The 24,145-nt window shown below is 34.1% G+C and overlaps 1 protein-coding gene across 5 annotated transcripts in view; it reads left to right on the forward strand.

Annotated features, from left to right (window-relative positions):
- The window catches only part of STAG1 (stromal antigen 1), a 425,662-nt gene that overhangs the window by 388,058 nt on the left and 13,459 nt on the right, over positions 1-24,145 (forward strand). For all 5 annotated transcript variants that reach the window (XM_037844464.1, XM_037844439.1, XM_037844447.1 and 2 more), the window contains 6 exons: positions 8,328-8,420; positions 11,293-11,467; positions 13,163-13,302; positions 17,463-17,564; positions 20,945-21,093; positions 21,812-21,940. In XM_037844464.1, the coding sequence (XP_037700392.1) occupies positions 8,328-8,420; positions 11,293-11,467; positions 13,163-13,302; positions 17,463-17,564; positions 20,945-21,093; positions 21,812-21,940 (788 nt within the window). The remainder of the gene's footprint in view (positions 1-8,327; positions 8,421-11,292; positions 11,468-13,162; positions 13,303-17,462; positions 17,565-20,944; positions 21,094-21,811; positions 21,941-24,145) is intronic.

Here is a 24,145-nt window from a genome sequence, read left to right on the forward strand (position 1 = left end):
GTAATGATTAAGAGCATGAGCTTTCGAGTCAGATACTCAGTCCTAGGTTTGGATCCTTCCTTTATCACTTAGAATCTATTGGTGCTCTGAATCTCAGTTTCCTTGTCTATTAAATAGGAATGTTACCACTTACTTCACACTGATTGTGAGGTAAAAATGTATGAACCTTAGAATACAGTATTTGGTACATAATAAGCTCTCATTAAAAGGTTTTATCTACTACTAACTTGCCCCACCCCCCATTCCACACCTTCCTCCATTCTGCTTACAGCATGATTCATTAACAAAATTTCATTACTCCCGTGGTAAAAACCCTTCTTCATTCTTTCCTTATTGCCCTAAAGATGATATCCAAATTATTTAACATGGAATTTTAAATGGTCTTCCATGAAATGGATACTGTTTTCCTCTTCAGCTTTCTCTCTTGCTCTTCTCTTCACTGTTTGTGTCCCAGTAACGGTCCCTTAAAAGCACCTCCAGGCTTTTAAACGTTCTATGTGCTATCTGAAACACCTTTTCTTAGAGCTAGATAATTTTTGTTTGTCCTTCAGGACTAAGTTACATATTATCTTCTTTGGGCACCTCTCCATGATAACTTTTGACTCTAGGTTAAGTTATCCAATATAGGTCCCATACTCGCCTATCAAAGCATTCCTTACACTGTATTGCAGTTGACTATTCCCTTCTCTGTTTTCCCCAATGCAGTATGAGTTGTTGAAATTAAAGGTCAAGAAGCAATGTTGAGGTTTTGTTATTGGATGTCCATCTGTGGAAGATTAAATGTTCTCAAAATGGTGTCCTTTTTGCTACTTTACACAAATGAGCTCATTCCTTTTTCTAAGGACTCCACTCATATGTTAGAAAAAGGAAACATGTATATGATTTTTATTTTGTTTTTAATTTTATTGTGGTAACATTATATAACATAAAAATTCCCATTTAACCATTTTTAAGTGTACAATACAGCAGCATTAATTACAATGTTATGCCATCCATTACCAAAACTTTGTCATCCCCCAAACAGAAACTCGATACCTATCAAGCAGTAACTCCCCATTCCCCCATTCCCAGGCCCCTGGTAACTTCTAATCTACTTTCAGTCTCTATACATTTGATTATTCAAGAAATTTTGTATAAGTGTAATCATATAGTACTTGTTCTTTTGTTTCTGGCTTATTTCATGTTGTTTGTCTTTTAATTTTGTTTCTAGAGTTTCTAGAGTTTCTTGCCAAATGGACTTTTTAATTTTTATGCATTCGTATCTGTTGGTCTTTTCCTTTGTGGCTTTGTTCTTTACTCCTCCTCCTCCTCCTCCTCCTCCTCCTCTTCTTCTTTTTTAAAAGGGAAGTTGTAGGTTCACAGAAAAATCACTTTTAAAATTCAGTATTCCCATGTAACTCCCCCATTATTAACACTTTGCGTTAGTGTGGTACCTTTATTACAATTGATGAAAGAATATCCTGATTATACTATTAACTATACTCCACAGTTTACATTAGGGTGTATTTTTGTTCCCCACATACCACCTATTATTAAAACCTTGAATTACTGTGGTACCTTTGTTATAATTCATAAAAATATTTTTTATAGTTGTACTGTTAACTATAGTCTGTCATTTACATTAGAGTTCACTGTGATACACAGTCCTATATTCTCTTTTAATTTTTATCTTACTAATATGTAAGCGACCGAAAATTTCTCCTTTTAACCACATTTACATAAATAATTCAGTGCTGTTAATTCAACTAACAATGTTGTGCTATCATCACCACCATCCATTTCCAAAACTTTCTAATCAACCTGAATAGAAATTCTGTACAAATTAAGCATTAACTCTCCATTCCCTTCCCCCAACCCAGTCTCTGGAAACCTGTATTCTAGATTCTAACTCTATGAGTTTTCTTGTTCTAATTATTTTGTATCAGTGAGATCCTACAATAATTGTCCTTTTGTGTCTGGCTTATTTCACTCAACAGGATGTCTTCAAGGTTCATTCATGTTGTCTCATGAACCAGATCTTCAGTCCTTTTTAAGGCTGAGTAATATTCCATTGTATATACCACATTTTGTTTCTCCATTTATCAGTTGGTGGGCACTTGGGTTTGTAGTTTTCTGTGTACAACTCTTTTACATCGTTGGTTAAATTTATTCCTAGATATTTGATTCTTTTAGTTGCTATTGTAAATGGAATTTTTTTTCTTGATTTCCTACTCAGATTGCTCATTACTAGTGTATAGAAACGCTGCTGATTTTTGCTTCTTGATCTTGTGGATATTAGATATCCACATATTGCTGAATTTATTGTTTGCTCTAGTAGGTTTGCTGTAAATTTTTTGGGAAATTCTATATATAGAATCATATCTTCTGCGAATAATGAAACTTTTACTTCTTTTTTCCGATTTGGATGCCTTTTATTTCTTTTTCTTGACAAACCACTCTAAGTAGAATTTCCAGTATACTCTTGGATGACAGTGGTGACAATGGGCATCCTTGTCTTATTCCAGATCATTTTAGAGGAAAAGCTTTTGGTCTTTCACCGTTGAGTATGATGTTGTTATCTGTGGGTTTTTCATATATGCCCTTTATCATGTTGAGGTAGTTTCTCTCTATTCCTGTTTTTCTAAGTAGTTTTATCATATGACTTTTCTGCTCAATTCAGACGATCATATGGTTTTTCCCTTCGTTTTTGTTAATGTAGTGTATTACATTGATTGATTTTCTTACGTTGAACCACCCTTGCATACCTGGGATAAAACCCACTTGATCATGGTATATAATTCTTTTAGTGTGCCATTGGATTCGATTTGCAAGCATTTTGTTGAGGATTTTTTTAATCTATATTCATAAGAGAAATTTGTTATTTTCTTCTTTTGTAGCATCAGGCTTTGGTGTTCAGGTGATGTTGGCCTCATAGAATGAGTTAAGTAGTGTTCCCTCCTCTTCAATTTTTTGAAAGACTTTGAGCAGAATTGGTATTAACTCTTCTTGGAACATTTGGTAGAATTCCCCTGTGATGCCATCTGGTCTTGGGCTTTTCTTTGTTGGGAGGTGTTTTTGTTTTGTTTTGTTTTTGTTTTTGTTTTTTTAATTCAGTTTTATTGAGATGTATCACATACCATGCAATCATCATGGTATACAATCAGCTGTTCACAGTACCATCATATAGTTGTGCATTCATCACCCCAATCTATTTTTGAACATTTTCCTTACACCAGAAAGAATCAAAATCAAAATAAAAAAAAAACAGCCAAATCCCCCCCCATCCCACCCTATTTTTCATTTAGGTTTTGTCCCCATTTTTCTACTCATCCATTCATACACTGGATAAAGGGAGTGCGATCCACAAGGTTTTCACAATCATACTGTCAGCCCTTGTAAGCTACATTGTTTTACAGTCATCTTCAAGAGTCAGGGCTACTGGGTTGGAGTCTGGTAGTTTCAGGTATTTACTTCTAGCTATTCCGATATATTAAAACCTAAAAAGTGTTATCTATATAGTGCCTAAGAATGTCCACCAGAGTGACCTCTCAACTCCATTTGAAATCTCTCAGCCACGGAAGCTTTATTTCATTTCATTTCGCATCCCCTTTTGGTCAAGATGTTTTCAGTCCCACAATGCTGGGTCCAGATTCAGCCGCAGAAGTCATATCCTGCATTGCCAGGGAGATTTACACCCCTGGGAGTCAGATCCCACATAAGGGGTAGAGCAGCAAGATCACCTGCCAAGGTGACTTAGAGAGAGGGGGCCACAGCTGAGCAACAAAGAGGCACTCAGGAGGAGACTCTTAGGCACAATTATAAGTAGGTTTAGCCTCTCCTTGCAGCAACCAGCTTCACAGGGGCCAGCCCGAAGACAGAGGGCTCAATACATCAAGCCATCAGTCTGTTGGGAGGTTTTTGATGACTTATTCAATCTCTTTATTTGTAACTGGTTTATTGAGATCTCCTATTTCTTCTACAGTCAATGTAGGTTGCTGGTGTGTTTCAAGAGATTTGTCCATTTCATTTAGGTTGTCTATTATGTTGCCATACAGTAGTCCAGAGAACCCATTTTTGGTTTTGTTAATGATCTCTTTTGTTTTTTTAATCTCAATTTTATTTATTTATGTTCTAATCTTTGTTATTTCAGCAGGTTTATCCTGCTGTTCTCTTTCTAGTTCTTCCAGGTGTGCAGTTAGGTCTTTGATTTTTAGCTCTTTTCTTTTTTAATGAAGCATTTAGGGCTATAAATTTCCCTCTCAGCACTGTCTTCACTGCATCCCATTAATTTTGATATGTTGTATTCTCATTTTCATTTGTCTCAAGATAGTTATTGATTTTCCTTATAATTTTGTCTTTGATCTACTGATTGAGTGGATATTTAACTTCCATGTTTCTGGATTTTCCAATTTTCTGCCTGTTATCATTCCATTATCACCAGAGAAGATGCTTTGTACAATTTCAGTCTTTAAATTTATTGAGACTTGTTTAGTGACCCAGCCTGTGGTCTGTCCTAGAGAATGATCCATGTGCACTTGAGAAGAATTCATAGGCTGCTGGTGCAATGTTTGTGTATGTCTATCAAGTCGAGATCATTTATCATACATCATTCATATTATTCAAGTCTCTGTTTTCCTTATTGATCTTCTGTGTAGATGTGCGATGTATTGATGAGAGTGGTGTATTGAAATCTCCAGCTATTATTGTAGTGGTGTCTATTTTTCCCTTAAGTTTTGCCATTGTTCGCCTCACGTGTTATGGGGCACTGTTAGGTGCTAAATATTTATTGTTCTTATTTCTTCTTGGTTGATTGACCCTTTTATTAATACATAATGTCTGTCTTTGTCTCCTGATTTAAAGTCTACTTTGTCCAATATTACTATAGCTACCCCAGCTCTTTTGGCTATTATTTGCATGGAATATCTTTTGTCATCATTCTATGTTCAGCCTTTTTGTATCTTTAGGTCTAAGTTGAGTCTCTTGTTTTGGTAACCCTGGGGCTTGTATTACAAAACCTACATCCATAACCTATTGATTTGAAAAAATACCCACTTAACTTCAGTAGCATACACATTCTCTGCTCCCATATCCCTCTGTTTCCCCTCTTTATGTTTTTTTTTTGTCTCACATTACCTCTTTATATTTTGCATGTCTTTTATCAGAAAATATGCCTTTTTCTTGTTCAATTGTATTCTGACTCTTACAGGAATTTAAGAGTAGAGTTGTATATTGAAGATACAATGCTATTGGGTTGTGCACTTAACTTTTAGTTACATTTACTGAAGATCTTCATTTCTTTACGCTACTCCAAGCCACTCTCTTCTGTCTTTTCCTTTCAACCTGCAGAACTCCCTTTAGTAATTCTTGCAGGGCAGGTATTTTGTTGATGAACTCTCTCAGTTTCTGTTTATCTATGAATATTTTAAACTCTTACCTCAATTTTGAAGGACGTTTTTTCCAGATAAAGAAATTTTGGCTGGCAGTTTTCCTCTTTCAGTACATTAAATATATCCTACCACTGCCTTCTCACTTCCATGGTTTCTGATGAGAAATTGGTCTTATTGTGGATCCCTTGTATGTGACTAATCACTTTTCTCTTGCTGCGTTCAGAGTTCTCTCTTTGTCTTTGATTTTTGGCATTCTGATTATTATGTGTCTTGGAGTAGGATTATCCTGTTTGGAGCATATTGCACTTCTTGGATATGTAAATTTATGTCTTTCATAAGAGTTGGGAAATTTTTAGCCATTGTTTCCTCAAATGTTCTTTCTGTCCCTTTTCCCTTCTGTTCTCCTCTGGGACACTCAAGATTCATATCTTTGTATGCTTCGTGCTGTCATTCAGATCCCTGAAAATACTGCTCAATTTTTTTCTCTTCTTTTCACTATCTTTTCTTCTGTCTGTATGATTTCATTTGTCCCATTTTCCAGTTCTTTCTTCTGCTTGTTCAAATCTGCAGTTGTATGCCTCTGATGTATTTTTAATCTCTACTGTTGTGTCTTTTATCACCATAATTTCTGTTAGGTACCTGTTCATAAACTTTCAAATTTTTCTTTATGCTCACACATTGTCTTAATATCCTTTTGCTCTATATTTGTATTTTCCTATATCTCCTTGAATTGATTTAGGAGATTTGTTTGAACTTCTTTGATTAGTTGCTCCAAATTCTGTGTCTCCTCTGAAGTTTTCATTTGTTCCCTTGACTGAGCCATATCTTCTTGTTTCTTAGTATGACTTGTAATATTTTGCTGATGTCTGGGCATCTGATTATTTTGATGTGTTAATTCTGAAGGTCCATTTCTCCCTCTTGTCTAGGGTTTTATTGTTGATTGGCTTTGTGTTAAGGCTCTTCTTTGACACTTGGTCCAACTTATTCTGGACCTTCAGAGTAGTCTGTGTCTAATTGTTCAGATTTCCTCCTCTCTTCTTTATCTGATTCTTGCCCTAGATATGTGGTATAATTTTTAAGATTGTACTTCTTGTGCAATTGTTTCACCTCCTGGGAAAGCTTCCTTTTCTCTGTTCCTTCTCCAGGAATCTTGAACTGTTCTGTTTGTTTTTGTACAAAATTTTCTCTGCAGCTCCTATGATTTGTTTAAATTCTCTCCCTCATTATGTGCCCCCTTTTCCCTATACTTTTCAGTCTGGAACCAGTCCTATCTTGTAACCATTCAGTGTCCCCACCCCTTTTTTCTGTGAGGCTTTTCTACCTCCAGTTTCTTCCCCATTAGGGTATCCTGCCCCAAGGATCCAGATAAAGTCAATCAATAAAGGTGAGTCAATCCAAAAATGTCTGTTTTGTACTTAAGTTGTACAGCCAACAGACTGGATTGAGTGTCCCACCTCTTGCCAACAGTTCTGCCATGGTCTCTCCCCTGCCTGGCCACTCTGAATGGTCCCTTTTTTATGTAGCACTCCTCAGCTGCTTCTTTTCTGTCCTTGGTTTCTTTGGACTTGTATTCCTGTGCCTGGCCATGCATAGGGTTCTAACTTGCTGCTGTGAGTGGCTCTATATTCTGTACCCATGGCAAGAGGGACCCAGGCCTTGTTGCCTCTGTGCAACTCCCAAGTTGCATGGGACTAAGTGAGGAGGAAGGGATGGGAAATCTACTATCTTGTCTTGAAGATTATTATTTTTTTATTATTTTTATTTCAATTCAGCATTTGTAGAATCCTTCTCTGGTCTCTGTCATCTTCTAGAATTCCAAGCAATTGAGATTTGTTCTTTTATTAGTTGATTCTGAAGGGAGACTTTCCAGGGGCTGTCTTTTGTCACCAGGTTGATCATGTCCATGTATATGATTTTTAGAGTATCATTATTTGGAATGTTGAAGTTCTCCAAAAGAAATAAATGCTGTCACCTGTACAAAAGAGAATGGCATAAAAAATTTTAATATGAATGCCTTTTAAAGTGATTTCCACATTAGCCTTTTCTCATGTAATACTTTTCATTATTATTTCGTATATCAATATAATACTGAATCATCTGCCTGTGCCTTGTTCATTATTCAGTGAGAATATGAGCTCTGATATCAGACAGTCCTGGATTCAAATCCTTGGTAATAATGACTACTTCTCAGTATTGATATAAAGATTAAACTGTAGAACAGTGTAAGCCCTCAGACTTTGTCTGACACTTTATAGGTGCTTGGTAAATTTATGTTTTTCTTTTATACTTTTCAAATATTGTTCCTTATGGAATATCATGTGGCCATCTTATTAAGTCCTATTCACCCATCCAATCTTAGATTAAAGCCCATCCTTATATAAAGGGTCCTCCACCTTAACTCTCTGCCACACTTAGAGTTAATACAAAAAATTTGAGCACCTAATTACTCTCTAATTTGACTAGCTCCCTGCTAAAATATTAATTCTTTGAGGGCATGGACACGATCTTAAACTTATCTTTTTCCCCCCCTGACATTCTTCAGAGTACCAAGAATGTAGGAGAAGTTCAGTAAGCCTATGTTGCTTAATTGACTTTTTTCCCCCACTTTTTCACTGTGCTGCTGTGCTCACTTACCTTACTCTGGGCTGGTATGTGTTATAGGAAGGACAGACGGTTTTATTATCAGGCTAAATGAACCATGAAAAATCTATTGGAGTCAGTGTACTAAGCATTCCATAGTTAATTAGAACTAACTTAGGATTTGGGAGTATCAGTTTTGCTGCTCCTTCCATTAGGACTGATAATCACTAAATAATTATGATTTGGCCCCCAACAACAAATTTGGTTTTATGAATTTCCTTGATAGTAAGCTGCTTTGGCTATATTCCATGTATTATTTCTTCTGGATCAGTTTTCTAGAATACTGTGATTCATGTTTGCTAATTTGAATATGTCTTACAGGAGGATTTGTTGGTATTGAGGAAAACAGTGAAATCCTTTCTGGCTGTTTGCCAACAGTGCCTATCTAATGTTAATACTCCAGTGAAAGAACAGGTAAGAAATTATCTGTAAAGAGCTCTTAGTTGAAAAAAAAAAAAAAAAAAGCAAATGCTTTGGAAAACACTAAGAAGATATCATTTTTTATGATAGTAACTAGTATACAGCTCCATTCCTAACATTTATGAAACTATGAAACCTGAGACAAGAATATAGATGTCTGAATATTTAACTTATAAAGCAAATTTAGAATTCTTGACTCCTAAGATTTCTATACTCTGAGAGCTGGCCTCTGGCCTGCCCTCTTATCTCATCTTCAGCCCCTTCCCACACCAGTAGGAGCTTCTCACACATGCATATGAACACTTCAGCCTACATGTCTAAGCTCTTGTCAACACTATCCTTACAAGCAGAAGTGGAGGTGCAAGTAGGCATATCCTTTGGTCAAACAGACTCCTCACCACTTGGGGAGGGGCACAGCCTAAAAAGGATAGGACTATTTGCATAAAGTGATTTTGTATAAACTACTTATTTAATTATAATAAAGTGTTCTCCTATTAGAGAGTACTATTGTTTAAAGCCCAATGTGCCTTTTCCATACTGTTTCTTATGATGTGGGGCTAGAGTCTAGTTAAAGGGCACAGTAGTTTTTATCCTTTGCCATTTCTTCTTTTTGTAATAGGTTGTCACAGGACTCTTTATTATTGAGTCCCTATTATTAAAATGGGAACAGAGATAGTCTTCCCTAAGCCTTATCTCGAGACCTTCCAAACTCCACAAGTACTTAGCTCTGTGGCCATTTGAACCAAAAATCCACTATTTCTGCATCAGCACTGCTTGGTGATGTTCAAAGCTTTGTCCTAGGTAAAAAAAATATCCCCCTGGATTCTCTTTATGTTCTCTTTTCAAGTGACCCTTTCTAAACATTTTAATGTATTTTATGGTTGTACAGTCATGGCATGAACTGCCAGGATTCTTGCTGAAGGTGGGCAGCCAGCTATGCAGCTATCCCAAATATGTCACAAACTGTATATTCCCATTAAAACCAATTTTTAAAGGAGGATGAGTGAATTGTTTTGAGGTGTTAGAGTCCTCGATTATCCCACAATACAATCTTGCAGTTTTAGTAAACTGAGGACACAAGTTATTTTGCCTCATCCACTAAACAGGGCAAATTTCTCAACATAACTATTGATAATAGTTATGTAAGAATGTGTTGAAATTTCCCTTATGTGATTATATTTGTTTGGAGGCTTTTATACATACTGGTTTTTTAAATAAATGGTCTTGAATTCAATTTTAAACCTATGTAAAATAAAGTTTGGTTTGTTTTTTTTCCACATTAGACTTTTTTAAAAAAAGAATTTGAAATAATAGCTTGCAGGTTAGAATGCAGTATTAATATGTTGAATTATACAATTTGTCTGAAAACATGCGGATTATTTGATCAAGCAGTGTAAAATTTATTTCTAACCTCTGTCAGAACCTATTATTTCAATTTTGCATTTCGAGGTACATTGAACTCACTTTTTTAAAGTTCAAGTTCAAATCTATTAATAATCAAAGGAAGAGAATTTTATTTGATGCAAAATTTGTATTTTCTGTAGCACACTATCTAATTTAACCTGTCTGGTCAGTTTATTTAAACAATGTAATTACGTTGAACCTAGAATATGGAATGAGTTCTTGTTATTCTGTAAGGCTAATGTAATACCCCAGTACATCCCAGAATATTTGGGGCAGAAAATAAAAAAGGTGTTTGCAAAGTCCCTTTGCAGAACTGGGGGAAAATGTGGAATTATTAAACTTTCCCACCTAGGAAATTCCTGCTGTTCTTTTAAGCAATAAGGGCTCCCAGTTTAATAAGCCAAGCCCTTGATCTAGAGGCTTGCTCTTTTGAAACTTATTTCTCCAATGGCAAAGCTAAGCCTACTTATAACTATGCCTAAGAGTCACCACCAGAAAACCTCTATTGTTGCTCAGATGTGGCCTCTCTCTCTCTATGCCAACTCTGCAAATTAACTCACTACCCTCCCCCCTACATGAAAATTGACTCCCAGGGGTATAAGTCTCCCTGGCATCATAGGACAGGACTCCCAGGGATGAGCCTGACTGTGGCATTGTGTGATTGAGAATGCCTTCTTGACCAAAAAGGGGAAAATAAATGAAACAAAGTTTCAGTGCCTAAGAGATTTCAAATAGAGTTGAGAGGTCATTCTGGAGGTTATTCTTATTCGTTATATAGATATTCCTTTAAGTTTCTAGTGTATTCGAGTAGCTAGAAGGAAATACATGAATCTGTTGAACTGTAATCCAGTAGACTTGATGATTATATAACTTTATAGCTTTTATTGTGTGACCATTTGATTGTGAAAACCTTGTGATGATACTCCCTGGATCCAGTGTATGGGCAGATGAATAATAAAATAAAGACAAATAAATACATAAATAATAAGGGGGAAAGGGTATGGGATGTTCTGGGTGTTCTTTTTTATTTTTTTATTGTTATATTGTTTTTTGTATTTTTTGGTGTAATGAAAATGTTCTAAAATTGAGTTATCAATACACAACTATATAATGATACTCTGAGCCACTGATTATATACCTTCAATGGATTATATGATGTGTGACTATATCTCAATAAAATTGCATTTATAAAAAAAATATTAAGCTGCTTTTGAGATAATAACAGCCAATTAAAAGAAATAAATTATATTTGAAAGGGGAAAAAAGTCCTGAATATGACTAATGTTTAATGAGTAAAAAGTCATTTTATTTAGTTTGGTAGTTAAAACTAAGCAATTGGAATTTTAATACTTATTAGAACTTTTATTATGATACTGTAATTTAGTATGTTTTCATGTACACTGATTTGTAGTTTTAGCTTTATCAAACAATATTTTACTAATGAGTTTCCTTTGTATTCCAGGCTTTCATGTTGCTCTGCGACCTTTTAATGATTTTTAGTCACCAGTTAATGACAGGTGGCAGGGAGGGCCTTCAACCTTTGGTGTTTAATCCAGATACTGGACTTCAGTCTGAACTCCTCAGTTTTGTGATGGATCACGTTTTCATTGACCAAGATGAGGAGAATCAAAGCATGGGTATTTGTAGCTATTATCTTGTCAATATTGATCTTGTTTTACCAATCCCAAAAGATGTGAGAAAAAATTCATAATGCAACCTTAAAAAAAACTGAGGTTTTTCTCTTTACAAAAAGAAGTTAATAGTAAATCATTCGTGTGGTTCAAAAACCAACAAGAATAAAAATGTACACAGGAAGTCTCTCTCCTTTTAACACTGTACCTAAGAGATCTTTCCATGTCACTACATTGAGAGCTTCCTTATTCTTTTTCTAACAGCTACATAGTATTTTATTGCCTGGATATAGCATCATTTATATAATCCATCTCATATTGATTTACATTTGACTGGTTCTGATCTTTCTGCTATAATAAACCATGCTATAATAAATAACTTTATACATCTTGTCATTTCCCACATGTGCAAATACAGATATAGGATAGATGATGTGTCTAACTGAACTGCAACCAAATTCACAGTTTTTCTGAAAGTATCCAGGTTCATTTCTGTTCCTGAGAGGTCATCATATGTTACTTAAATGAACAAAATATAACTATATGATATTAATTGATAAACAAATATTATCAAACCCCCCTAGTCAAACTTGTGCTGAGCATGCAAAATGATATCTTGGCAAAATTAGACTGAATTGTTGATTAGTTGTAAATAAGTGTTTTTTAGAATAGGTTTTTTATGAAATAGATGATATAAGCACTCTAAAATAATGTAAGAGATGTATCTGATCCACAGAACATTTTAAAAAATACTAGACTGTGAAACAAAGTGTCTTTACCTAATTAGAACCCATATTAATCTCAGGAGATAAGTTTACCTGCTACTTGAACTGAATTCCAATTTCTCAAAGCATTGATACTTCACAACAAGACGAGTAGTAGAAAGGAAATAAGTTGAGAATTAAATCTTTTATGAAGAGAGAAAGTTGTCCCAAAATAAGGGCAGGCCAGGACATGAGAAGTTCAGTATGAAGAGGCAAAGCCCGAAATAAAACAAAAGAAACAAAAGGCTCCATCATCTGGTGGCTTGTGGGGAAGTTTTTCCGAGGATTGGAAATAGGCTAGTGGTGTGTAAGACTAAAAAATTTGAGGAAGAAAAACACTACTTGTTTTAAAAGTATTTGATGGAATTTTTGTTTTGTTTTGTTTTAAATTTATGTGTACCCAAAAATATAGTTGCAAGATATATTTTATTTTTCATGTAACTATGTTTAGGAAGAACTGAAAAGTACCTCCCACATATTTCCACTCCTCAGATATTTTTCTGAAAGGTTTAAAATGTTTTCCTTATATCTTGAAAATTTCCAGAGTATTTTTCTCTATGGAAATATTAGCACATAAGGAATGTTGAACTAAGAAAAGATAGCATTTTTAAGGTATACTGACAACTTCACAGTATTATTATAACAAAAGATATTGGGAAAATCAAATATCTTTATATATGGTTTGCTTAAGTTAATCTTTGTAATGATAGTCTCCCAAAAGATAGGAATATTGGTGCCTGCTAATTGTTTAATAATGGTTTAACTAAATATAGCACGCTAAAATAATTTTTCAGTATAACAATATTGTCCCATCTAAAACTGAATTGTACCTATTTGTAAAGTTATATTAAGCTGGTTTTCAATTATACAGATTGTCTACTTTGTTTACCTTGGATAAAGAGTCAAAATTTATAGCCATTCTCTTTTCTGTGGTTAGAGGGAGATGAAGAAGATGAAGCTAATAAAATTGAGGCCTTACATAAAAGAAGGAATCTGCTTGCTGCCTTCAGCAAACTTATCATTTATGACATTGTTGACATGCACGCAGCTGCAGACATCTTCAAACACTACATGAAGGTATAGTTTCATATTTTTATTTTTTCTTCCATCTAAATGGCAGAGAAATTTGCAATTAAAATGCAAGGAAGCTAAAATTGACAACTTTGTCCTATGTGTTGTTGATGAGTTTCTCTCTGCTGTAGGAGTAGACTTTTTATCAGTCTGTACCATTGTATCAGTTACATAGAGTAGAAGTTTCATAGCATTTATATGAAAAAATGTCTTTTTATTTTCCTTAGAACATGGGCTCTCTGTATCAACATGAAATAAAGCTAATCTCTCTTACTTATGACATCTCTCAAATATTTTTATAAAGATGCCTAACATGTAGCATGCTCTCTGCCAGGCACTAAAATTACAAGGATTTAAAAAAAAAAAAAAAATTCTTTGCTCTAAAGTTTTCTAAAGCTGGAAACAATCAAGTAAATAGACAGTTACATTATACAATTTAATAGTGGTATTATAGAGGATTATGGAAATATATATAAGATATCCAGCACTTAGGAAATGCAAAGATCAATGAAAGCTTCTCAGAAGTGACTTCTGAACAAATTCTGAGAGGGATAAACACAAATTAGTCAGACAAGCAAAGAAATAATGGGAGGACTTTGCAGGCAGATTAAAATTCATATACAAAGACACAAAGGAATATGAATTGTTTGGGGATAGTGCAGGCAATTTGATATAGTAACATGGATTGCTTGTGACAATGGAGCCAGCAATAATAATTGAGGACGTTGACAGGTCAGACCTTATATGTATACTAATGCTGAGAAGTTTGAGTTTTATCCTTAGGGGGTTATAAAGATAGGGAAGAATTTTAAGTTTCTTCACTCATTCCTCATATGAAAGTATTTTAACAGGCACTCACCATCTTAACTGCTCTCCTTTCCATAAGCTCCATTTTGTACCTGACCCTCTAAAACGGCAGAGCTTAGAATTGTTCATGGCATGGTCTGACATGCACAGATAGGAGTAGAACACTTCTTGGTTTATGTGTGTTACCTTGTTCTCATGTCAGAGAGAGTGTCCTGTTTGCCCATTTATAGAACTTCGTTGATCCGTTTCTCACTTCTGTGTTTAGGTAGCGACTAACTGAAGTTATGACATAGTAACCAATTAATCATATTTGCTGAACAACTGCAATATTATAAATATTATGTTGGTAAGCAGAGGTTTAGAAATAAGATGATTTCTGTGTCAAGCTCAAAGGTTAATAGGGAAACTCAAATTAAATATAATATAATGTAGCATGCTAATAATGAACAGCTGCCATTTGTTTTGTGACATTTATATTTAAGACACTGTTGTAAGGCTTTTACATTCTGTCCGAACCTTACAGTGACCCTGTAAGGCAGGAAACAGTATCTCTAAACTAAGGTTTAGAGAAGTTAAGTAACTTTCCCAAGGAGAAAAGTAGCAAATTTAAGTAGCAAAACCTGGAATTTGATTTTAGGTTTGTCTAACCTTCAAAGCTAGCTCTTTCCACTGGATTACAGAGCCTCGACATAATTATTGTACTGACAAATGAACAAAGTACAAAGTTTAGCACAGAATTTACAGAAATGGAAGTGAGGGGAACCAGAGAAGGCTTCCTAAAATAATGTCTGAATAGGGTTTGGATGGATGAATAGGAGTTTACCAGATAAACCTGGGAGGGAAGAAAATCCCATGCAATATAGCAGCATAAATATACCTACATATTTTAACTCATTTTTCTCCATGTGGTCTACAAAGACATGAAAAAATTTGCCAAACTGATTATTGATATCGAGATAGACTGTTATATTTGCCTGTTGAATCTCTCAATAAAGAAAATATCATGACCTATAAGTGAACCTCTGCTTGGTCTTAGTGACCATCATTTATTTCTAAGTATTCACAAGCACTTTTAATAATGTGTTCTGTATTCTTGCTTAGGTGCAACATCAGGCTCACTGATGTATTGGTTCAGACTAGTTATTCCCAGTCGGAATTATGAATCAGTCATCTGGAGCATTATTCAAAAGTACATATTCTTGGGCGTCACTCAGCCTGTATTGAGAATATCTAGGGCGTATCCAGGCATTGTTTTTGTTTGTTTGTTTGTGTGTTTGCCTGTTTTTTTTGTTTTTTTGTTTTTATTTCTCACATGACCTTCTTTCCCTTTGGAAAGTGAGATCCATGATTGTCCATTTCTAACCTTCCAGTGCCTTTCCTAGTTTTCACCATTCCTTAAAGAACACAGTATGTCCACAGTCTCTGCAAGTTTTCTCAGAACCTGATTCATCTAAGCTAGGAAACTAATTAATTCATTTGTAATGACTTAATGTTCTCCTGTATCTCTTTACTAAGCTTGGACTTCAGTTTTATTGTACTAATGTTCATCTTACCTACCCTTTTTATGTGGTAGTTCCACTTAGTAGGAAATAGAGAAGCATAAAATGTATTGAGTGCTGGTTTCTCCTTTTCATCCCATAACAGTACTTCATTAGTTCCAAGAAGTGAGTGTTTTTCTAAACTTTTATCATCCTTATCATTTTTTGCATGCCTCTGCTCATTTTAGGCTTTAATCTTTTTGTGTGTGTTCTAGTATCTGGTCAGTATTCTTTGCCCAGCTTCTCTCCATGATTTAAAATCTGAATTTTTCAGGGTCCTCCCTGCTGAACTACTTTAGTGCTTTGATACAACTTTCTCTTTTCTTCCTCACTGGGATAATTCTTAGTTGCAATGAGAGGACAGTCCCTTTGTGCTATTTCCCCTTTTTGAGCCTTATGTCATGGAAGCATACCCATTTTATTGAAGACTTCAATATTCCAGTTACCAAACTAATATAACTACTTCATCACATGGGTTTTTAAGCATTGAGCTTGGAAATAACACCCAAATTTAATGGTTTCAAATAAATAAAGCCTTTCCTAAACTCATGAAAGGTTAAAAGTCTGTTACTCTAATCAGCCCTTCCCCCTGTTCAGTCCCAGTCTCTACTGGTAAGCAGTTTAACTGTTTTTCAAGAGGTTTCTGCCACGCTTTTGTTTCTTAGTTTCTCAGCTTTTAGATATTGTCTGTTGAATCCATATTATGAAGGATGAAGAAGTTTGCTTACTTATTTCACCTTTTTTCTTCCTGGAATTCCCAGTTGTTTTTGTGTTATCATTTCTTCGGTAATCTTAAATATCCAATGTGTATTCATTTAACTTGAGACAGTATCTTTTTTTCCACTTTCTATTAATTTATTATTTTTAGTTCAATTTTATTGATATATTCACGTACCATGCAGTCATACAAAGCATACATTCAGTTGTTCACAGTACCATTATATAGTTGTGCGTTCATCACCAAAATTAATTTCTGAACATTTTCATTACCACACACACAAAAATAATAAGAATAAAAATTAAAGTGAAAAAGAACAATTAAAGTAAAAAAGAACACTGGATGCCTTTTTTTTTTTTTTTTTTTTTGCCCCCATTTTTCTATTCATCCAGCCACCATACACTGGACAAAGGGGAATGTGGTCCATATGGCTTTCCCAATCACATTGTCACCCCTCATAATCTACATTTTTATACAGTTGTGTTCAAGATTCAAGGGTTCTGGGTTATAGTTTGATAGTGTCAGGTACTTACTGCCAGCTATTCCAATTCATTAGAATCTAAAAAGGGTTGTCTATATTGTGCGTAAGAGTGCTCACCAGAGTGACCTTTCAACTCCTTTTGGAATCTCTCTGCCACTGAAGCTTATTTCATTTCCTTTCACATCCACCTTTTGGTCAAGAAGATGTTCTCCATCCCATGATGCCAGGTCTAGATTCCTCCCCGGGAGTCATATTCCACATTGCCAGGGAGATTTACTCCACTGGGTTTCAGATCCCACGTAGTGAGGAGGGCAGTGATTTCACCTGCCAAGTGGCTTAGCTAGAGAGAGAGGGCCACCTCTGAGCAACAAAGAGGCATTCAGGAGGAGACTTTCAGGCACAATTATAGGCAGGCCTAACCTCTACTTTGCAGCAACAGTCTTCCCAAGGGCAAGTCCCGTGGTAGAGGGCTCAGCCCATCAAACCACCAGTCCCCTATAGACAGTAGCTTTTAACTCCCATTATGTTTAAGATAAAGAAATTAAACATCTTAGTACTCACCTCTCCATTTCTTCCGCCACCTAATTCTTTATCTCATGAAATTTCTTTCTTTTCCTCACAGTATTACAATGACTATGGTGATATTATTAAGGAAACGCTGAGTAAAACCAGGCAGATTGATAAAATTCAGTGTGCCAAGACCCTCATTCTCAGTTTGCAGCAGGTAAGAGACACTTGGAAGAAGGGTGTTAAAGAGTCGAAATGACATTATTGAGCACTTCTGAATGCTTAGTATGTGCTAGGTATCTTATCTCATTTAAATTAGGCCGTTTTACCATTATATCACTGTGGATACTTTCTGGTACAAAGACGTATTATGTGTCTTTTCTTTTGGAAGATAAGCCTGTCTCAAATGGTTTAAATCCTAAGGTGATCAGTCTACTGTTTGATCAGAAAAAATGCCGAACTGGAAATTTAAAAAGAAAAAAGTGTTAATACATTTTAAAATATTGTTAATGAAAAAGGAACAACAATAGTATCAATAAGAAAATATGTTGCATGTATTGAAGAAATAAGATTCCTGGTAAATGCCTAGCAAATTAAAATAGAGATTTCAGGGAAAGTGAGGGTATATTACATACGGGTTTTTGTATTTGTGTGTGTATTTAGTTTATGATAAAATGTCTCATTTCAGATCAGTGGGGAAAGGATTGGTCCTAGTCAGTAAATAGTAATGGGGAAATTGACTATGTATTTGGAAAAATAGCTAGTTATAGTCCTAAGGTGTACCTAAAATAACTCCTAGATGGGTTATATATAAATGTTAAAAATTAAAAGTTTAGAAGAATAAGAGGGATATTCTCATATGTTGGATTTAGGTAAGTCCTTCTTAAGGAAATAATCCACAAAGTAAAAAATTTGATGATCAAAACTTTAAAAGGTTTGTGCATCAACCAGAACTTTGAACAAAGATAAATAACAGATTGGGGAAAAGTATTTTAAATAATGTGTACCAAATCCTCTAAATCAATAAGAAAGATAAATAAACCCTGTAGTGAAGTGAGCAAGGAATTTGAAAAGGTACTTTTTGAGAATAGGAAGCCTTTAAGACCAATAAACATAAAACTTCATTTATAATCAATGAAATACAAAATAAAATGAGATATTAATCATTGTTGAACAGAGTGGCATGAATTAAAATGATTGCTAATGCTAATGATTGGTAAGGATGTGGAGGAAAAGATTCCATTTGAAAGAATTGTTCTTGCCTTCTTGGTAGACAGTTTAACAGTATATTTCAAAATTTAAGAAATATATTCCCTTTAAGCCAGTAATTTTACTTCTAGGTATCTATCCTACATAGATAAATGCATAAAAATATATATGTAGAAGATGTATCATTGCAACAGTCTCTTTAATATGCAAAACTAGTAGTAGTCTAGATGTCCATTAACAGAGGAGTGGTTAAATGAACTGGGATACCTTGAAATAGAAGATTTCTAAGACAAAATATTAAGTGAAAAATAACAAGTTTCAGGCGAAATATGCAGTATGGTACCATTTATGTAAAAATTAAAACTTTATATGTAATATATAAAGGTATCTAAACTGGTTAGAAAATTTTCAAACATAATATTGGTTACCTTTGGAGAGAAGGATGGTGGTATTCAGGGGAAGAGAGAAGGAGAACTTTTTTTTCTTTGATATTACTTGAATTTGTTTTCAATGTAAATGTATGCATTGTATTCATTTTAAATATAAACTTTAAATTTTAAAGTGAAGGCTATTGTATGCAACGTCTTTAAACTCATTTTAAAGTTTAAGAATATTATAACAATTACCTTTGAATAAGTTTTAAATATTAGAAGAGATGCTGCTTCTAATATGGCACACTAGGAGGTTCAGCCTCCGACGTGTGCCATTATTAGTATTATTATTAGTATTGGATAATACTGAGAAAACGAAAAGGTGGACATGTATTAGAAGACAAGAGCTAGTTCAGTGGAGTGATGTGATTAGATGATTTGAGAGACTGGAGATGAGGAAGTAGAGGAAACAAGCGTAAGCAATGCCTCTCAGGACTTCTGCCGTATAGGGAATCAGAAACAGGGTAGCTGGCAGGGGAGATTAGGGTCAAGAAGTTAGGAGTATTTTTAAGATGCATACATACAGTAGAGAGGAAAAAATAACGATGCATAGAGAGCAGTAAGCACAGGAGCAGACTGTGGAGTAAGGATGAAGTGGAGTGAAATCCATTACCTAAGGGGAGGGAATGACATTAGATGAGAGCATAGACAGTTCATCCCTACTAACAGTAGGGAAGGCCGACTGTATATAGATACAGATAAATTTCTAGATTTCATTTTGCTTGGAATGATGGTTTGCTTTAATACACTTTGGTGGCAGAGATATTTCATAATCGCATTTAACTGTTCCTCTGTAGTTGGACATTTAGTCAGTTACAGGTTTTTCACTACTATGGACAAATATATTTGTAGGATCCATTCATAGAAGTAGAATTCCTGCGTCAAAGAGTTTCCACGTTATTATTGTATACCTAACATATATTTGAGTTCCTGTTTCCCCCATGTTCTTGCCAACAATGTGTAATACCAGTCTTTCTTGTATTTCTAGTCTGGAAGGAGTGATGTGGCTCCTTGTTAATTTTTATTTATTTACATTTTCCTGGTACTAATAAAACTGGTATTTTTTTTATGTTTATTGGCCATTCAGGCTTTCTCTTGTTTGACATTTCTGTTCATATCTTGTGCCTGTTTTTCTTATTGATTTCTAGGAACTCTTTGTATATTTTAGCTACTAATTCTTTGTTAAATGTTGCAAACATTTTCTCCACACTTCTTTATCTTTTAACTCTTTTTAAAGTAGCTTTGGTTAGTCATAAATCTTACATTTTTATGTTAGTCAAATTTCTTCACCTTCTTTATAGTTTCAAGTTTCATGCTTTTAGCAAGGGTTTCCCATTTCCAGCATTATTCTTTTTTTCTTTTTTTTCCCCTAGTATTTGTATAGCTATTGAGGGTTTTGGTTTTGTTTTTATTCTGACAGAATATGTGTAATTTATAAAATCCCTCCACCCAGCTTAAGAACTTCTTACTCTATTTTGTTACTGGCTGAGAGAAACTATAGCCTCATATATCCAAATGGTCTTCTTTTTATAATGTTCTTGCCTAAGATATAATAATTGAAAAAACAAAGTTCTGAACCCTTTATTTCATATATTGCCATTCTTGTGAAAATAACAACAAAAAGAATGCATGGATGTTTGTAAATACATGGTATATTTCTGTAAATACACAGACTATTTCCTTCTCCCAGCCCAAAAAGCATTCTTTTGTTATTTAAAAAAATAAATTCCTAGATATATTTAATTACACAGTTAGCATGAAGATGAACTCAAGAATCTGGAAATAGTAGGTGACTTAGGGTAGGGGAACAGGGTGGCCACAATTGATTCCAAGAAGACAAACATATTTTACCATGTCTTTTATATATTTTTAAATTATATTATGTATTCTAAAGATAAATAAAATTTAAAGTATTTCTAAGCAATAGGTTTTTTTCATTTTTGTTTCTTTTTGCCAGTTGTTTAATGAACTTGTTCAAGAGCAAGGTCCCAACCTGGATAGGACATCTGCCCACGTCAGTGGCATTAAAGAACTGGCCCGTCGCTTTGCGCTTACATTTGGACTGGACCAGATCAAGACACGAGAAGCAGTTGCCACACTTCACAAGTAAGTGAACTAAACAACACTTTCTGTTGTATAAAATATTGTTTACTTGAATTTAACTGAAGTAACTGTTACTTGATTTGACCTATTTTTAAAGGGACAAATTATATAATTTTAGAGTTATAAGAACTTTAGAGATTTATCTAATCTAGTGATTCTCAACTGGAAGGGCATTCTTAATTTGACAAAACATACTTAAAGCACATTTTTCATCATAGAAAGCATAGAAAATAAAGCTTAAAGTACTCTTGATTGATCCATCAGTGAGACACTATGTGGGGATGGGTTTAAAAAGACTGCGGTACTGATGTGGTCAACATCATCTTGTAACTGGAAACTGAATAAGACAGCTTTTAAGTAACTTACAAAAAAATCACACAGCTGCTTAGTACCAGGACCAGCTCTAAGAAGCAGATTTTTAAACAGAGTAATTATCTTTCCAGGGAATTGTGTTGTTCCTAAAAGATACATGTAAGAATATAGTTTTGTTGTTGATTTGCTGTTTTTCTTTGTTTTTCACAATTTAGTGTTCTACTGTAAATAATAAAATTAAATATTTATTCAAGTGTTTATAAATTAACATAATTTTTCCATTTGAATTGATTAGATTTCATTTTCTCCAATGGTGATTTCATTACCTTCCCCACTGTTTTTGTAATTCTAGCCTTGCGAGAACTACAGTTAACTATCTGAAAAAATAAGATATTTTCTTTTACTTTAGGGATGGCATAGAGTTTGCCTTTAAATACCAAAATCAGAAAGGACAAGAATATCCACCTCCTAATCTGGCTTTCCTTGAAGTACTAAGTGAATTTTCTTCTAAACTTCTTCGACAGGACAAAAAGACTGTGTAAGTTCACATTGTAGGAAGAGTTTTTATCCTGATTCTGTTGTGCATTTAAAATGTTTAGTTTTTGAAAAATGTTTTTAATCATCTAGATATAATTACTATTGATAACTTAGGCTCCCGTGATTTGTTTTTAGGGAAATACAGTTTTCTTTCAAACCTTTATATAGTTCTTTCACTGCTCACCTTTCAGTACCCTAGAATCTAGATGCAAGATGAAATTTAGCTTAAGTGGAAAAGATTTCTTATATGAACATTGGCTTGGCCTTTGTGCAACCTTTTCTTCTTTCTTTTCATAATTCATTTTAGTTTTATTTTCTATTTTATTTGACTTGTTTCAAGAAGAAGATTGAACTTTTCTTATTCTCTTATTTTGATAATTGATAGCAGTTGAAAGAAATATATGTAACTTAAAAAATAATTTTGACAAGTTTTGATCATAACAAACTAGAAAACTTTTTAAAAGAGTGATAATAAATGGGTCCCAAATTTTATAAATTGATAGGAGAATAACAAATTAACTAAACAAATCTGGAGGGGTAGTTAAAATTTATATGAATGTCATGACTGCTCTAAGGAAAAATATTGACTTCATGTTGGTCAGAAAATATTTATTAAGACCCTAGTATATACTGTTCTGTGGCCTTTGTTCTAATATGACTAAGCAGTGAACAATATAGACAGAATACCTGCCATCAGAAAGCTTATGTTCTAATACAGGGAGAAAGGGCAATTAAAAAAAACAACAACAAACAAATAAGAGAGTGTCCAATACTGAAATAGGGTAAATGACACAGAATGTTTGGCATTGGGTATTTGTTGACGGGGCTGGGAGGTTTGAATACTTTAATAAAGGAATTTATACTTACAGATTTTCCTCTGAGCACTGCTTTAACTGCATTTCTAAGTATCATTATGTTGTATTTTTGTTTTCATTCATTTCATTATGATTTCTTCTTTGACATGTTAGTTATTTAGGATTGTGTTTAAATTCCCAGATGTTTGTGAAATTCACAAATTTTCCTTCAGTTACTGAGTCCTAATTTCATTCCATTGTGGTCAGAGAACATACTTTGTATGATTTTAATCCTTTTAAATTCATTGAGGCTTATTTTATGGTCTAATGTATGGCCTATCCTGGAGAATGTTCCTTGTACACTTAAGAAGAATGTATGTTCTTCTTTTCCCAGGCAGAGTGTTCTATAGATGGCTGTAAAGTCTAGTTGGTTTATAGTTTTGTTTATAGAATTGTTTGTCTCCCATTTACTTATTGATACTCTGCCTAGTTGTTCTATCTATTATAATTGTTATGTCTTCCTAATGGATTTTATCATTATAAAGTCTATTTTGTCTGATACTAGTATAGCCATCCCAACTCTCTTTTGGTTACTGATTGAATGGTATGCCTTTTTCCATCCTTTTACTTTCTGTCTTTGTGCTTTGAATGTAAAGTGTATTTCTTGTAGACAGTATATATTTGGATCATTTTTTTAATCCGATCTCATAATCTGCCTTTTGATTGAATTATTTAATCCATTCACATTTTTGGTATTATTGACAAAGTTGGATTTACATCTGCTATTTTGCTTTTTGTTTTCTATATATTTTCTGTCTTTTTTGCCCCTCTCTTCCACCTTTACTGATTTTTTATATTAAGTGCATATTTTGTAGTGTAATATTTTAATTCCTTTAATGCTTTTTAACTATATATTTCTTAGCTTTTTTCTTAGTGGTTCTTCTTGGGCTTACAGTGTACATCTTAACTTAACCAAAATCTATTTCAGATGTATTCTAACTTAATTCCAGGGAAATACAGAAACTACTACTATATAATTCTATCCCTCCCCCTTTCATGCTACTATTGCATCTATATGTTACAAACCCAGCAATACATTACTTGATATAATGTTATATCTATAAATAGGCTGAGAGAAGAAAGGAAAGCAAGTATATATTTATAGAGATTATTATGTTAACCCATCTTATTTACCATTTCTGGTTTTCTTTATCTCTTCCTGTGTGATTTCATTACCATCTGGTGTCTTTTCTTTACTCCATTACAGCTTTGCTGCCACCCACCTCCTTTGTGCTTATTGTCATATACATTAAATGACTTTGTTATTGGTTCTACAATACAGTTATGTACATATAGTTTTATGTGATTTTTTTTCAAATCAGTTAAGAGAAGAAAGGATGAGAAATATGCAA

The sequence above is a fragment of the Choloepus didactylus genome, chromosome 1, assembly GCF_015220235.1.
Source record: "Choloepus didactylus isolate mChoDid1 chromosome 1, mChoDid1.pri, whole genome shotgun sequence".
Lineage (NCBI taxonomy): Eukaryota > Metazoa > Chordata > Mammalia > Pilosa > Megalonychidae > Choloepus > Choloepus didactylus.